The sequence below is a fragment of the Schistocerca gregaria genome, chromosome 10, assembly GCF_023897955.1.
Source record: "Schistocerca gregaria isolate iqSchGreg1 chromosome 10, iqSchGreg1.2, whole genome shotgun sequence".
In the NCBI taxonomy this organism is placed as follows: domain Eukaryota; kingdom Metazoa; phylum Arthropoda; class Insecta; order Orthoptera; family Acrididae; genus Schistocerca; species Schistocerca gregaria.
This window is the reverse complement of record NC_064929.1, coordinates 127,229,345-127,247,500: the sequence shown is the minus strand read 5'-3', so window position 1 is coordinate 127,247,500 and position 18,156 is coordinate 127,229,345. Positions and strand designations below refer to the sequence as shown.

General features: G+C 43.5%; 1 protein-coding gene across 1 annotated transcript in view; it reads left to right on the top strand.

Annotated features, from left to right (window-relative positions):
• LOC126293755 (synaptic vesicle glycoprotein 2B-like) overlaps window positions 1–18,156 on the top strand; it is a 157,184-nt gene that overhangs the window by 111,384 nt on the left and 27,644 nt on the right. The window contains exons 6-9 of the mRNA XM_049987106.1: window positions 1,122–1,366; window positions 7,056–7,225; window positions 9,051–9,206; window positions 11,975–12,234. Of these exons, the coding sequence (XP_049843063.1) occupies window positions 1,122–1,366; window positions 7,056–7,225; window positions 9,051–9,206; window positions 11,975–12,234 (831 nt within the window). The remainder of the gene's footprint in view (window positions 1–1,121; window positions 1,367–7,055; window positions 7,226–9,050; window positions 9,207–11,974; window positions 12,235–18,156) is intronic.

The following is an 18,156-nucleotide window of genomic DNA, read 5'->3' as shown; positions in this document are numbered from 1 at the left end:
GTCGTTTGGTGATGATCGTGTGCTCAGCCGCCACTTTCGTCATGCTTGGCCTCCCAGGTCCCCAGACCTCAGTCCGTGCGGTTATTGGCTTTGGGGTTACCTGAAGTCGCAAGTGTATCGTGATCGACCGACGCCAATGCCTCACCATAACTCCGGACATGCTTTACAGTGCCGTTCACAACATTATTCCTCGACAACAGCTATTGTTGAGGAATGATGGTGGACGCACTGAGCATTTCCTGTAAAGAACATCATCTTTGCTTTGTCTTACTTCGTTATGCTAATTATTGCTATTCTGATCAGATGAAGTGCCATTTGCTTCTAAGAAAACCCCATGACATTCCAAGCATGTGCGTCAATTTGTACGTCTCTGTCTACATTGTTGTTGTTGTTGTTGTCTTCAGTCCTGAGACTGGTTTGATGCAGCTCTCCATGCTACTCTATCCTGTGCAAGCTGCTTCATCTCCCAGTACCTACTGCAACCTACATCCTTCTGAATCTGCTTGGTGTATTCATCTCTTGGTCTCCCTCTACGATGTTTACCCTCCACGCTGCCCTCCAATGCTAAATTTGTGATCCCTTGATGCCTCAAAACATGTCCTACCAACCGATCCCTTCTTCTAGTCAAGTTGTGCCACAAACTTCTCTTCTCCCCAATCCTATTCAATACCTCCTCATTAGTTACGTGATCTATCCACCTTATCTTTCTTCAGTATTCTTCTGTAGCACCACATTTCGAAAGCTTCTATTCTCTTCTTGTCGAAACTATTTATCGTCCATGTTTCACTTCCATACATGGCTACACTCCAAACAAATACTTTCAGAAACGACTTCCTGATACATAAATCTATATTCGATGTTAGCAAATTTCTCTTATTCAGAAACGCTTTCCTTGCCATTGCCAGTCTACATTTTATATCCTCTCTACTTCGACCATCATCAGTTATTTTACTTCCTAAATAGCAAAACTCCTTTACTACTTTAAGTGTCTCATTTCCTAATCTAATTCCCTCAGCATCACCCGATTTAATTCCGTGATTTATTCAGTTTTCAAATTTATACTGACTTTTTGATCACCTGGTATACGTCAGCACATTGAAAGTGGCGTGTATGATTTGCAGCGGTGGCGTGGGTGGTGATCCCCCAGCCGTGGGACGTACCCCTGGGAGGCGGCCTGCGGCTGAGTTCGTGGCGGGCCTTCCTGCTGCTGGGCGCTGCGTTGAGCGCGCTCACCCTGGTGTTGCTCAGGACCCTGATGGTGGAGAGCCCCAAGTTCCTGCTGGTGGCTGGCCGCCACCAGGAGGCGTTGGCCGTGCTGCAGCACATGTTCTCCGCCAACAACTCCGTGCCCCCAGACACGTTCCCGGTGAGTCAGCACCACCATCAGTGTGTATACTGGGTAGTCCATTCATTGATCGTGGCCGCGCGGGATTAGCCCGAAGGTGCTGCAGTCATGGAGTGTGTGGCTGCTCCCGGAGGAGGTTAGAGTCCTCCCTCGGGCATGGCAGTGTGTGTTTGTCCTTAGGATAATTTAGGTTAAGTAGTCTGTAAGCTTAGAGACTGATGACCTTAGCAGTTAAGTGCCATAAGATTTCACACACATTTGAATATTTTTTGAACATTGATCGTGACCGGGCCAAATACCTCACGAAATAACCGTCAAACGAAAAAACTGCAAAGAACGAAACTTGTGAAGCTTCAATGGGGAAACCAGACGGCGCTATGGTTGGCCCAATAGATCAGACAGAGTGGGCATATTATAAGCGAGACGGAACAGTTCAAGTTCCTAGGCGTTCGGATAGATGGCTGTTATGGAAAGCCCATGTCCAGGATCTTGTTCAGAAACTAAATGCTGCTTTATTTACCATTAGAACGGTATCTGAAATAAGTGACAGTTCAACACGAAATATAGTCTACTTCGCATATTTTCATACGCTTATGTCGTAAGGTACTCTTTTTTTGGGTAATTCTTCTGATTCAAAACGGGTATTTTTGGCTCAAAAACGGGCTGTTCGAGCTATGTGTGAGGTACGTTCGAGAACCTCTTGTCGACTCCTATTCAATAGTCTGGGAATTCGGACATTGCCCTCACAGTATATATATTCTTTAAAGTCGTTTGTTGATAGCAATATCAGCCTATTCCCAACAGTTAGCAGTTTTCAATCAGTTAGTACTAGGCAGAAATCAAATCTGTGTCTGGAATGCACTTCCTTGACTCTTGTGCAGAAAGGAGTGCAGTATTCTGCTGCATCCATTTTCAATAAGCTACCACAAGAACTTAAAAATCTTAGCAGTAGCCCAAAGTCTTTTTAGTGTAAACTGAAGAGTTTCCTCATGACTCACTCCTTCTAGACTGTCGAGGAGCTCCTGGAAGAGCTAAAAAATTAAACAAATTCCAGTGTTACATTGTTGATTTTCTTTATTTAAACTAACGACTTGACGTCTGAATGTGTTTTTATATTTCATTTTATCTGTTTCTACTATCGTGTCATAATTTCATGTATTGACTCGTTCCATAACTACGGAGATTTCTCCTTAATTTGGTCCCACGGAACAATAAATAAATAAGTAGATGGCGCTGCCATAGGTCAAACGGATATCAACTGCAGAAATAGGACCCCCCCATATTTTATTACATATTCGTGTAGTACGTAAAGAAATATGAATGTTTTAGTTGCACCACTTTTTTCGCTTTGTGATAGATGGCGCTGTAATAGTCACAAACATGTAGCTCACAATTTTACACGAACCGTTGGTAACAACTAGGTTATTTTAAATTAAAATACAGAACGTAGGTGCGTTTGAATATTTCGGTTGTTCCAATGTGATACATGTTCCTTTGTCACCTTATCTCAATGCAGAGAAGTCTTCCGAAGTAAGAGTGATTTCAGGTGTGCCGCAGGGGAGTGTCGCAGGACCGTTGCTATTCACAATATACATAAATGACCTGGTGGATGACACCGGAAGTTCACTGAGTCTTTTTCCGTTTGATGCTGTGGTATATCAAGAGGTTGTAACAATGGAAAATTGTACTGAAATGCACGAGGGTCTGCAGCGAATTGTCGCATGCTGCAGGGAATGGCAATTTAATCTCAATGTAGACAAGTGTAATGTGCTGAGAATACATAGAAAGAAAGACCCCTCATCATTTAGCTACAATATAACAGGTCAGCAACTGGAAGCAGTTAATTCCATAAATTATCAGCGAGTAGGCACTAGGAGTGATTTAAAATGGTATGACCATATAAAATTAATCGTCGGTAAAACAGATGCCAGAGATTCGTTGGAAGAATCCCAAGAAAATGCAGTCTGAAAACAAAGGAAGTAGATTACAGTACACATGTTCGACCACTGCTTGAATACTGCTCACTGGTGTGGGATCCGTACCAGATAGGGTTGATAGAAGAGATAGAGAAGATCCAATGGAGAGCAGCGCGCTTCGTTACAGGATCATTTAGTATTCGCCAAAACCTTACGGAGATGATAGATAAACTCCAGTGAAAGACTCTGCAGGAGAAACGCTCAGTAGCTCGGTACAGGCTTTTGTTGAACTTTCGAGAACGTATCTTCACCGACGAGTCGGGCAGTATATTGTTCCCTCCTACGTATATCTCGCGAAGAGACCATGAGGATAAAATCAGAGAGATTAGAGCCAACACAGAAGCATACCGACAATCCTTCTTTCCACGAACAATAGGAGACTGGAATAGAAGGTAGAACAGATAGAGGAACTCAAGGTACCCTCCGCCACATACCGTCAGGTGGCTTGCGGAGTATGGATGTAGATGTAGATGTAGATATCATTTCTGAGACCGCATGCTGTTACAGGGCGATTACCTGTAAATACCACATTATTGCAATAAATGCTCAAAATGATGTCCGTCATTTGCATTTGACAATTCGTGTAACGACATTCCTCTCAACAGCGAGTAGTTCGCCTTCCGTAATGTTCGCACATGCATTGACAATGCGCTGACGCATGTTCTCAGGTGCTGTCGGTGGATCAGGATAGCAAATATCCTTCATCATTCCCCGCATAAAGAAATCCGGGGACGTCAGATCCGGTGAACGTGCGGGCCACGGTGTGGTGCTTCGACGACCAATCCACCCGTCATGAAATGTGCTATTCAGTACCGCTTCAACCGCACGCAAGCTATGTGCCGGACATCCATCATGTTGGAAGTACATCGCCATTCTGTCATGCAGTGGAACATCTTGTAGTAACATCGCCAGCCGGAGAACATCACGTAGAGAATCAGCATACATTGCACCATTTATATTGCCATCGATAAAATGGGGGCCGATTATCCTTCCTCCCATAATGCCGCACCATACATTAACCCGCAGAGGTCGCTGATGTTCCACTTGTGGCAGCCATCGTCGATTTTACGTTGCCCAATAGTGCATATTATGCCGGTTTACGTTACCGCTGTTGGCGAATGACGCTTCATCCACTAAACAGAACGCGTGCGAAAAATCTGTCATCGTCCCGTAATTTCTTTTGTGCCCAGTGGTAGAACTGTACACGACGTTCAAAGTCATCGCCATGCAATTCCTGATTCACAGAAATATGGTACGGCTCCAATCGATGTTGATGTAGCATTCTCAACACCGACGTTCTTGAGATTCCCGATTCTCGCGCAATTTGTCTGCTACTGATGTGCGGATTAGCCGCGAAAGCAGCTAAAGCACCTACTTGGGCATCATCATTTGTTGCAGGTCATGGTTGACGTTTCACATGTGGCTGAACACTTCCTGTTTCCTTAAATAACGTAACTATCTGGCGAGCGGTCCGGACACTTGGATGATGTCGTCCAGGATACCGAGCAGCATACATAGCAAACGCCCGTTGGGCATTTTGATCACAATAGCCATACACCAACACGATATCGACCTTTTGCGCAATAGGTAAACGGTCCTTTTAACACGGGTAATGTATCACGAAGGTAGTACCGTCCGCACTTGCGGAATGTTACGCGATACCACGTACTTATACGTTTGTGACTATTAGAGCGCCACCTATCTCAAAGCGAAAAAAGTGGTCCAACTAAAACATTCATATTTCTTTACGTACTACACGAATATGTAATAAAATGGGGGTTCCTATTAAAAAAACGCAGTTGATATCCGTCTGTGATAGGTCCCTAGAGAAACTTACAGCTGATTTTGTTCTCCAATCTGTTCTGTTTCTAGTGCCCTCATCAACACATTAAAAGCTAATACTTTTTATTCCCATTTATTTTGGAATTTTTCAGCATTATTGCAAATTTAGAAATTTCTTCCTCCATGCTTTTTCAGTATTAGTCATTAAGGCAATCCTTCCTCCTTTTTCAATGAGTCTGGCTATCAGATGTGGCAGGTTGTAACTAGGCTGTTTAGGTTTTCTTATTGGTAACGCCACGTAGCGCTCTGTATGAAAATCACTGGCGATGCTGTGTGCAGTCTGTGATCGGGTGGCATTGTTGCAATACTCGCCATTGTAGCGTTGGGCAGATGGATGTGAACAGCGCGTAGCGTTGCGCAGTTGGAGGTGAGCCGCCAGCAGTGGTTGATGTGGGGAGAGAGATGGCAGGGTTTTGAAATTTGTAAGACTGGATGTCATGAACTGATGTATATATTATCACTTTTGAAGCTTTTGCTGTGTTTGTCTCTGATTTATTCCATTGTGTCGAACTTTTGAAGCTCTTGTCCCATTTGTTGCATTAATTGTAATAACAGTGCACTGGTGTGTGAAACACGTTCCTTAGTGCTACTCGGCAATGCATTTGAACCGGCAATATTCGCAGTTTGAAAAACAGAAAATGTGTCTTGACTTATTTGAGAAAACGGTGAGGACGCAAAACCTAAATCTACAGTATTTGCAAGATTGTGTCCTGTCATTTCGGAATCCTGAGGCGAGCTGTTGCCGACAGATCGATCGATAATGCTGCCCTGTTCACTAATTATTTCACTGTCTACACCATTATTTGCAGCCCGCTCCATTTCCCTATGCACTATTACCAAATAACTACTTTGAACATTAGTTAAATCATTACACGGTGGCGCTAACACACTGCTTTCGTCTTCACTGTCATTTCTCAGTTTACTTTGGAGCCTCGTATTACGTTTTTCACACGCCATTTTTGTCACGATATTTCACACGACAACACAGAAAAACACAATTTGAAGAACAAAAATAAGAGAACACATTAACATAGCACTGTGAATAATATCTAGTTAATTGCAAGCGCAGCTGCGAAATACTTCGTGCAAAACTACAAGCATGCCACAACTATTTTACTGTACAACAATGAAAGACTGCAACTACAAAGGAAATTCTCTCTATGATTACGCGCTAGCAATAAACAAAAGCTACACTAATTACACTAACTACAAGGAAAAAATCAGAAGATTCCAGTGAGGTATCCTCGGCTAAGGGCCGACATATGAAACGTCCCCTTAGAAAAATTATACATAACTGTGCTTAAACTGACACACAATATTTTTTAGCGCAACGCAATCTGACTTTCAAAAATCCCTACAAAAGAATGGCCCTGACTAACATTAACCTATACCTTTCACAAATCACTTACCTCACAAAAATCTTGGTTACTCGAACTACTGCAATACAGCGAGCACCACTACTGCCAGCTAAATAAAAGATTCAAACTACTGAAAGCACTAACTACTGATAGGTATAGTTAGCAAATGAAAGATTTTAATAGAGAACAAACAATGTATTTACCTCAATAGTGTTCATGACATCCAGTCTTGCAAATTTCAAAACTCCGCCATCTCTCTCCCCACATCCACCACTGCTGGCGGCTCACCTCCAACTGCGCGACGCTACGCGCTGTTAACATCCAGCTGCCCAACGCTACAATGGCGAGTATTGTAACAATGCCACCCAGCCACGGACTGCACACAGCACAGCCAGTGATTTTCATCCAGAGCGCTACGTGGCGTTACCAATAATAAAACCTAAACAGCCTACTTACAAGGTTTAAAAAATACACGTGAATGAACGCCTGGTATACATGTAGTCCCTCTAGCTGTCCTTTTGTCTCTTTCGCCAGGTACTGGCCCTCCAGAAGGACCTACAGTCTTCCTCAGCAATGGCCGGGAACCCCAAGTCGCCACTGTACATCGCACGTCACATGTGGAGGCAGACGTACCCGCTGTTCAAGACTCCCTTCCTTCCCTACACGTTGCTCGCCTGCCTCATCCAGTTTGGACTGTATGCCAGGTGGGTGTTCTACAGATGGAGGCGCTTGTAGCCATTCATTTTCCACTCAAAAATGAAAACCTAGTTTTCTTTAATTACAGCGCCAACTACCAAGAATCAAAACAAATCTTTAAGAAAAACTGTACGTAGTTTTTTTTATGTAGAATCTGGTCCTGTAATAAAAAATGGGGGTTCCCATTTGAAATTTTAAAGTTGTCTCCCGCCCCACCCCCAGGGGCCTGGAGTGGCGGGCTAATTTCAGTACCAGCAAATGTCCCCCTCGAAAATAATCAACTTTGGAGTCTACACATTTTTTTCGTCTGAAGCTTATTTTTCGAGCTATTCTGGTTTGTCAACTTAAAATTTACACCCCGTATATGGGAAACGCCGACAAGGAGATGGGGCTGGATGGTGGGACACCTGTTAAGATATCATGGCACTAGAGGGAGGTGCAGAGGGTGAAAAACTGTAGAGGAAGACAGAGATGGAAATCCAGCAAATAACTGACGACGTAAGTAGCAAGTTTTACTCTGAGATGAATAGGTTGACACAGAAGAGAAATTCAGGGAAGGTTGCACCAGGCCAGTCAGAAGACTGAAGACTCAAAAAAAAAAAGTAAAGTGGTAGTAGCATTTTGGTTTATGTTTCATAACGAAGTAAACGTAGTCTCCAACAACTGTGTCTTGTCAAATTGCACTCTCTGCGCAGCTCCGGTGGCTTCTTCCTGTGGCCGTGTGCCGTTGCCATGGCAAAATTACACGAACCAAGGTATGGACTGTTGCCACACCCGCCTTATTCGCCTGATATGGCTCCGTCAGACATCCATCTCTACCCGAAGGTGAAAATTTATCTTTGTGGACGAAGATTCACTTCGGACGAAGAATTGATAGCCGGACAACTATATTGCAAACCTTTAGGAAACACATTTTCGAGATGGGATCAAGGCTGTGGATCATCGTTGGACCAAGTGCATTAATCTACAAGGAGACTAAATGCAAAAATAAAAACGTTCCAGTGATTTATTACTTTTTTTCTATTCCGTTCAGAGAACTTTTCAAACCACCCTCATAATATTACAATCTCTTGACGAGCCCCTAATGACCAACCCATTCTGTGAAAACCACTCATCACTTCAAATTTCCGCAATATTTGCCCTGCACGTATCAGGTGACTAGCCCGTTGTATTATAAATGCGAAAGTTTGTACGTGTGTGTGTGTGTGTGTGTGTGTGTGTGTGTGTGTGTGTGTGTGTGTGTGTGTGTTGCTATGTTCGTTACTCCTTCGCGTTAAAACGGATGGACGGATTTGGATGAAATTCGAAACGAAGACAGCTTGTACCTTGACTTAACGCAAATGCTACGTTACATACACATGGACTGTGGGAAAACCGTAACAGAAGAGTATCGAATCATTTGAGATGTGGTGTTATACAGGAACGTGGAAAATTAAGTGGACTAATAAGGTAAGGAATGGGGAGGTTCTGCGATGAATTGGGGAGGAAAGGAATATGCTGAAAACACTGATAAGGAGAATGGACAGGATGACAGGACATCTGTTAAGGCTTCGGGGAATGACTTCCATGGTACTAGATCGAGCTGTAGAGGGTAAAAACTGTAGAGGAAGACAGATAGGGAAATCCAGAAAGTAACTGAAGAGGTAGGTTGAAAGTTCTACTCTGAGATGAAGAGGTTGACACAGGACAGGAATTCGGGGCAGGTTGCATCAAGCCAGTCAGAAGAGTGATGACTCAAAAAAAAAAAGTAAAGAGGTAGTAACATTCTGGTTTGTCTTTCATGTAACCTAGTCTCCAGCAACTGTGTCTTGTCAAAGAGCGCTGTCTGCGCAGCTCGGGAGGCTTCTTCCTGTGGCTGCCGGACCTGATGACCCGCATGTCGGACTTCCGGTCCATGTACCCGGACCACGAGGCCAGCGTGTGTGACGTCATCGCCATCTTGGCTGGCCAGCAGGAGGTGCCCTTCGCTGCACAGACCAATCTGCCCAGGTGAGTCCAGCACAGTCTTGGTTCAAATGGCTCTGAGCACTATGGGACTTAACTTCTAAGGTCATCACTCCCCTAGAACTTAGAACTACTTAAACCTAAGGACATCACACACATCCATGCCCGAGGCAGGATTCGACCCTGCGACCGTAGCGGTCGCGCGGGTCCAGACCGTAGCGCCTACAACCGCTCGGCCACCTAAGCCGGCCCATCCCAGTCCTCCATCACGCGCTCTGCCAAACGAATTCTCAGGGTGCTCAGGATATCTGAGATCATCTTCATTTGTTTTTAACATTACTAGATAAGTGTGCATGATATTCGACATCCAGTGGTAGACAAGAGCCCCTCCTAAGGTTTTGTATCCATTGCATTATACACTAATGGCCATTAAAATTGCTACACCACAAAGATGACGTGCTACAGACGCGAAATTTAACCGACAGGAATAAGATGCCGAGATATGCTAATGATTAGCTTTTCAGGTCATACACACAAGGTTGGCGCCGGTGGCGACACCTACAACGTGCTGACGCCAGGAAAGTTTCCAACCGATTTCTCATATGCAAACAGTAGTTGACCGGCGTTGCCTGGTGAAACGTTGTTGTGATGCCTCGTGTAAGGAGGATAAATGCGTACCATCACATTATCGCGATTGCTGTTTATCGTATCGCGACATTGCTGCTCGCGTTGGTCGAGATCCAATAACTGTTAGCAGAATATGTAATCGGTGGGTTCAGGAGGGTAATACGGAACACCGTGCTGGATCCCAACGGCGTCGTATCACTAGCAGTCCAGATGACAGGCATCTTATCCGCATGGCTGTAACGGATCGTGCAGCCACGTCTCGATCCCTGAGTCAACAGATGGGGACGTTTGTAAGACAACGACTGTCTGCACGAACAGTTGGAGACGTTTGCAGCAGCATGGACTATCAGCTCGGAGACCATGGCTGCGGTTACCTTTAACACTGCATCACAGACAGGAGCGCCTGCGATGGTGTACTCAACGACGAAGCTGGGTGCACGAATGGCAAAACGTCAGTGTCTCGGATGAATTGAGGTTCTGTTTACAGCATCATGATGGTCGCATCCGAGTTTGGCGACATCGCGGTGAACGCATATTGGAAGCGTGTATTCGTCATCGCCATACTGGCGTATCACCCGGCGTGATGGTGTGGGGTGCCATTGGTTACATGTCTCGGTCACCTCTTGTTCGCATTGACAGCACATTGAACAGTGGACGTTACATTCCAGATGTGTTACGACCCGTGGCTCTACCCTTCTTTCGATCCCTGCGAAACCCTACATTTCAGCAGGATAATGCACGACCGCATGTTGCAGGTCCTGTACGGGCCTTTCTGGATACAGAAAATGTTCGACTGCTGCCCTGGCCAGCACATTCTCCAGATATCTCACCAATTGAAAACGTCTGGTTAATGGTGGCTGAGCAACTGGCTCGTCACAATACGCCAGTCACTACTCTGGATGGACTGTGGTATTGTGTTGAAGCTGCATGGGCAGCTGTACCTGTACATGCCATCCGAGCTCTATTTGACTCAATGTCCAGGTGTATCAAGGCCTTTATTACGGCCAGAGATGGTTGTTCTGGGTACTGATTTCTCAGGATCTATGCAACCAAACTGCGTTAGTTCTAGCATAATATATTTGTCCAATAAATACCCGTTTATCATCTGCGTCTCTTCTTGGTGTAGCAATTTTAATGGCCAGTAGTGTACATAATGCTGGCAAAATACGAGGGCTGTCCAGAAAGTAAGTTACGATTGATCGCGAAATGAAAAACACGGTGAAAATCAGAAATGTTTCATTTGTAACAGTCAGCTACACCTTTCAGATTCTTCTCTACGTAGTCGCCGTTATGACTCAGACATTCGTCGTAGCGTCGTACCAAGTTTCCAATACTCTCATCATAGAAGGCAGTCGCCAATGCTTTCCACCAAGTCCCTACGTTGGCCTAAAGCTCGTTGTCTGTGCCAAAATGTTGTCTTCATAGCCAGTGGTTTGTTTGAGGAGAGAAGAAACTCAGTGGGGGACAATTACGGGCTGTATTGTGGGTAAGCAAACATTTCCAATTGAAACGATGCACGAACATCTTCATTGCCCCTGCGGAATGAGGCTGAGAATTGTCTTGAAGAAGAAACCGCACGACAGTTATGTAATGTTGGTTGCATAGCTCCAGGGGAAAATTCTCACCAGGCCCTCGTACTTGGCGGGAGACACTATTTTCTATAACATCTTAACGCGCTCACTAACGGCTCAGGAATGAAAAGAACGACATAATTCTACCTACAGTCATACTAGAGACACTGCCCAACACATCTTTGCAAAGCTTTATCGGATTTTCATAGTCGTTTCCATTTCGCGAGCGATCGTTCTTACTTTCTGGACAGCCCTCATATACCAGCGATTAAATACGAGGGGTGTTCAGTAAGTAATGCACAATCAGCGTATAATCTCCTTATAGATGAAAAGTATTCTACCGTTGGTCATGTCTTCTTCTTCAGCTTCGCGTTTCTTCTCTAGGCATTTTGCACATCCTATCAGTCACATTTCTTACATTTGTGTATTCTCTCTTATCAGTTCAATGTGCTGCTTTTTTATATTTCCTCGTTTCGTCATACTATTGCATCAAATTCGTTCCACACACATGGGTCCCTCTTGAGCTGCAGTTGATATCCGTTTGACTGCGTACATGCTGCACGAGCACCTATACCGCGAGAGTGGCTCATGTACTAAGTTTTGTCTTGTGCGCAGTGTCCTGAATACCTCCGTTGCCAACTCCTGGAGCGAGCCCTTCAACTGGACCGAGACTGCCACGGGGGTCCTACCGGAGGCCTGGACGCTGTTGAATGCCTCGCTGGAGCCTCAAGTTCTGGAGATGGCACCCCGCGCCTGTGCCGTGTCCATCAGCTCCACCAGCTTCCAAAACACCCTCATCATCGGCTGCGGCTCCGCCATCTCCTACGCCTCTGTCGTCGTCCTGCTGAGGGTCATCTCCAAGAAGACCATCATTGGTGAGTGCCGCCCCTGGACTCGCTTCTCCAGACACCTGTTCTGCCAGTAATATACAGGGTGTTCCTTGCAACTGAAGACGTTGGAATATCGCGAAAACTACACATCTGTCCTAAAAAGCTGTAATTCCAATTTGTTTCTCTCGGAGAGGACCATCTAACGACATGACAAGCACCGCATCCCGTGCGTGGTGGTGGGGCGGTGGACAATTTTGAAATCTCCAGCGGGAACCCCAGTTCGCCATTGCAGATATTGAGACATAATTGCCGTAAGGAATGTGACTAAAAATACAAGTGAAACGTTCATTTTACATTACATTACTGACGCCATAGTCACAATAAATAAAATTTTTCTTTTTTTAGAAAAAAGGAGTTACATTTCCGGTCCCAACGTACAACGTCGTCATTTTTAAATGCAAATATCATTTGGAGAATATATAATGGGAATTATAACCACATATCTGACAACAATTACGAGAAATAACGAGATCAGCCAAACGAGGCAATGGTGGCCCAAGTACATCACTACAAGTTATGACCATGCTTGTCCAACCGTTGATTCCATGTCCTAGTGTAGAATAGATGAAAATAGGGTAAAAATTGCCGAGGGTTCTGGGAATGTGTTCTGCTGTAACGCTACGATTTTATGGCTGATATAAATTCACAAGTCGTAAGTGTGGCGTTCTACGGATCGGAGCGTGGAATGTCAGATCCCTTAATCGGGCAGGTAGGTTAGAAAATTTAAAAAGGGAAATGGATAGGTTAAAGTTAGATATAGTGGGAATTAGTGAAGTTCGGTGGCAGGAGGAACAAGACTTCTGGTCAGGTGACTGCAGAGTTATAAACACAAAATCAAATAGGGGTAATGCAGGAGTATGTTTAATAATGAATAGGAAAATAGGAATGTGGGTAAGCTACTACAAACAGCATAGTGAACGCATTATTGTGGCCAAGATAGATACGAAGCCCACACCTACTACAGTAGTACAAGTTTATATGCAAACTAGCTCTGCAGATGACGAATAAATTGAAGAAATGTACGATGAAATAAAAGAAATTATTCAGATAGTGAAGGGAGACGAAAATTTAATAGTAATTGGTGACTGGAATTCGAGTGTAGGAAAAGGGAGAGAAGGAAACATAGTAGGTGAATATGGATTGGGGCTAAGAAATGAAAGAGGAAGCCGCCTAGTAGAATTTTGTACAGAGCACAACTTAATCATAGCTAACACTTGGTTTAAGAATCATGAAAGAAGGTTGTATACGTGGAAGAACCCTGGAGATACTAAAAGGTATCAGATAGATTATATAATGGTAAGACAGAGATTTAGGAACCAGGTTTTAAGTTGTAAGACATTTCCAGGGGCAGATGTGGAGTCTGACCACAATCTATTGGTTATGACCTGTAGATTAAAACTGAAGAAACTGCAAAAATGTGGGAAATTAAGGAGGTGGGACCTGGATAAACTGAAAGAACCAGAGGTTGTACAGAGTTTCAGGGAGAGCATAAGGGAACAATTGACAGGAATAGGGGAAAGAAATACAGTAGAAGAAGAATGGGTAGCTCTGAGGGATGAAGTAGTGAAGGCAGCAGAGGATAAAGTAGGTAAAAAGACGAGGGCTGCTAGAAATCCTTGGGTAACAGAAGAAATACTGAATTTAATTGATGAAAGGAGAAAATATAAAAATGCAGTAAATGAAGCAGGCAAAAAGGAATACAAACGTCTCAAAAATGAGATCGACAGGAAGTGCAAAATGGCTAAACAGGGATGGCTAGAGGACAAATGTAAGGATGTAGAAGCTTATCTCACTAGGGGTAAGATAGATACTGCCTACAGGAAAATTAAAGAGACCTTTGGAGAGAAGAGAACCACGTGTATGAATATCAAGAGCTCAGATGGCAACCCAGTTCTAAGCAAAGAAGGGAAGACAGAAAGGTGGAAGGAGTATATAGAAGGTTTATACAAGGGTGATGTACTTGAGGACAATATTATGGAAATGGAAGAGGATGTAGATGAAGACGAAATGGGAGATACGATACTGCGTGAAGAGTCGAAACAAGGCCCCGGGAGTAGACAACATTCCATTAGAACTACTGACGGCCTTGGGAGAGCCAGTCACGACAAAACTCTACCAGCTGGTGAGCAAGATGTATGAGACAGGCGAAATACCCTCAGACTTCAAGAAGAATATAATAATTCCTATCCCAAAGAAAGCAGGTGCTGACAGATGTGAAAATTACCGAACTATCAGTTTAATAAGTCACAGCTGCAAAATACTAACGCGAATTCTTTACAGACGAATGGAAAAACTGGTAGATGCGGACCTCGGGGAGGATCAGTTTGGATTCCGTCGAAATGTTGGAACATGTGAGGCAATACTGACCTTACGACTTATCTTAGAAGAAAGATTAAGAAAAGGCAAACCTATGTTTCTAGCATTTGTAGACAGTGTCTTGAAAGGAGGATATAAGATGAACATCAACAAAAGCAAAACGAGGATAAAGGAATGTAGTCAAATTAAATCGGGTGATGCTGAGGGAATTAGATTAGGAAATGAGACACTTAAAGTAGTAAAGGAGTTTTGCTATTTAGGAAGTAAAATAACTGATGATGGTCGAAGTAGAGAGGATATAAAATGTAGACTGGCAATGGCATGGAAAGCGTTTCTGAAGAAGAGAAATTTGTTAACATCGAATACAGATTTAAGTGTCAGGAAGTCATTTCTGAAAATATTTGTTTGGAGTGTAGCCATGTATGGAAATGAAACATGGACGATAACTAGTTTGGACAAGAAGAGAATAGAAGCTTTCGAAATGTGGTGCTACAGAAGAATACTGAAGATAAGGTGGATAGATCACGTAACTAATGAGGAGGTATTGAATAGGATTGGGGAGAAGAGAAGTTTGTGGCACAACTTGACTAGAAGAAGGGATCGGTTGGTAGGACATGTTTTGAGGCATCAAGGGATCACAAATTTAGCATTGGAGGGCAGTGTGGAGGGTAAAAGTCGTAGAGGGAGACCGAGAGATGAGTACACTAAGCAGATTCAGAAGGATGTAGGTTGTAGTAGGTACTGGGAGATGAAGCACAGGATAGAGTAGCATGGAGAGCTGCATCAAACCAGTCTCAGGACTGAAGACAACCACAACAACAAGTGTATCAAGGACAGCCAGCTTCCATATGGAGTGCAACACATAATTTCACTACGTTCCGAAAAAAGAATCTCAAAACACGCTGTACTCTCATGTCAGTCCTACATAAGAGTACAAAACACGCTGTACTGTAATTTCAGTCCAACATAAGAGTCCAGACTGTTTTGAGATCCTTTTTTTCGGAACAGAGTATTATGTGTTGCACTCCATATGGAAGCTGGCTGTCCTTGATACACTTACGACTTGTGAATTTATATCAGCCACACAATCGTAGCGCGACAGCAGAACACATTCCAAGAATTCTCGGGAATTTTTACCCTGGTGTAATTTTCATCTATCGTCCATTAGGACATGGAATGAACATTCGGGGCCGGCCGGTGTGGCCGAGCCGTTCTAGGCGCTACAGTCTGGAACCGCGCGACCGCTACGGTAGCAGGTTCGAATCCTGCCTCAGGCATGGATGTGTGTTCTGTCCTTAGGTTAGCTAGGTTTAACTAGTTCTAAGTTCTATGGGACTAATGACCTCAGACGTTTACTCCCATAGTGCACAGAGCCATCTGAACCATTTTTTTGAACATTTGGGCAACCATGGACATAACTGTAGTGACTTGCTTGGGCCACCATTGCCTCGTTTGCCTGATCTCATTATTTCTCGTAATTATTGTCAGATTTGTGGTCGTAATTCGCTTTATGTATTCCCCAAATGATGTTTTACATTTGAGAGTGCTGACGTAGTACATTGAAACGGGAAATGTAACTCCTTTTTTTCTATAAAAATTTTTATGTATTGTGACTATGGCCCCACTATTGTAATGTCAAATAAACACTCCACCTGCCTCATTCCCTGTTCCGTTGCACTGACTGTACGGAGCCTGTGATCATATGTTATTGTACCATCCTGAGCGACACAACTCTTGTAATTGCAAACAGCACAAGTATGGCAATGCTTACAGGTGACAGAGTAGCCATACAATGCACATACTGTCCCCTAACGGCAAAAAAGTGGACTATTTCGTCTAGAATTACATTACAGACAAATCACTTTACTGATATCATAACGTTCAATACATAAGTTTCGGCAATGTGTAACATATTATTTTAACCACTACACAATCTCAAAATATCCACGGGTGTACTGCCGGTCTATAGTGTCCAACGGGCACAATATTTCGGCGATCAAACATGTCGCCATCATCAGGTGAACTGACGGACTGAGCTCCTGTGAACGTGCCGGCACGGAGATCCGTACGCTATGGCTGCCCAGGGGAACTGGGTTCGGTGAGTTGCTTATCTATATTAATGTTTCACAGAAGCACCACAGGGCTTTGCCCGTCTGACTTCTAATATGGCTGTATGATATTTAGAGGAATAGCTTCAGTTATCTAAATAATCGTCATTTTTACTGTTTTCCGTCTTATCCTTTAGTTGCTTTAAATTCGTGGAGGTATGTGCCGTCTATGCAACTAAATGAAGGCAGTTTGTTTGTTGCCATAAGCGTTTCGCTTCATTTATTTGGGAAGCATCATCAGTGGCCTGAAATACATGTTTCTTTTTATATATACAATAAGCGTATTATCTGCTAGATATAATAAGTTGATATATTACATTTTGTCGGGTTTTTTAGGTTAGAAGCAACTTTTGTAGCACAAGTTCCGTAAAATGATGTATCTTTCGTTTTACTTACGATTTCCAGCACTGCTAACACATATATGTGTTTCTGGAGATGTATTTGTTGGTCTTCATGCTCCAGTTAGCCGAATCAGCAGCATGAAGACCAACAAATACATCTCCAGAAACACATATATGTGTTAGCAGTGCTGGAAATCGTAAGTAAAACGAAAGATACATCATTTTACGGAACTTGTGCTACAAAAGTTGTTTCTAACCTAAAAAACCCGACAAAATGTAATATATCAACTTATTATATCTAGCAGATAATACGCTTATTGTATACATAAAAAGAAACATGTATTTCAGGCCACTGATGATGCTTCCCAAATAAATGAAGCGAAACGCGTATGGCAACAAACAAACTGCCTTCATTTAGTTGCATAGACGGCACATACCTCCACGTATCTAAATAATGTTTGCATGTGTGCCTGTTTTGTCTCTAACTGTTATTCCCTAAATTCTCTGTTTAGTGTTGAAATGGGACGCTTGTCTGAAGCATCAGGATAATCGGTTCCTAACTGATTTATTATTAGTCGGTGCTTTTTCATATAGGTTTTCTGATTTTATTTTAATATAAGTATAATGTGTGTGTTTGGTGTGTAGCGGTCTGCGTCGGCGATGACGCGGAGGATTCTGTTCTGTAGGCTCTGAATTTTTTGTAGATGTACGTCTGCTGCCATGGACCAAACTTCCGATCCATATAAAATACTCGGCAGAATAATTGCCCTGTGTAGTCTAAGTTTTGTTTCCATGCTGAGTCCTCCACCTTTTAATAGTGGGTATAGTTGGAAGAAAGCGGTGTAGCCTCTACCTCTGGATCTGTTTACCTGCTTTGCAAAGGTTAGGCGTTTATCTAGTTCAAGGCCTAGGTATGTGGCTGAGCCACTCCATTCTAATTCCATTTCGGCTACAAAAATCCGTCTGTTTGGGGGGGGGGTCAGTTTCCTCGTAAACATAACTGCTACGGACTTTTCACGATTAATCTTTATTTTCCAAATCTTGCACCATTTTACGATTTGGTCCAAGTGCTCCTGCAGCTTTTTTACTATGAAACTGAGATTGCTGCTACTCCTGTAAACCGCCGTATCGTCGGCGTACAG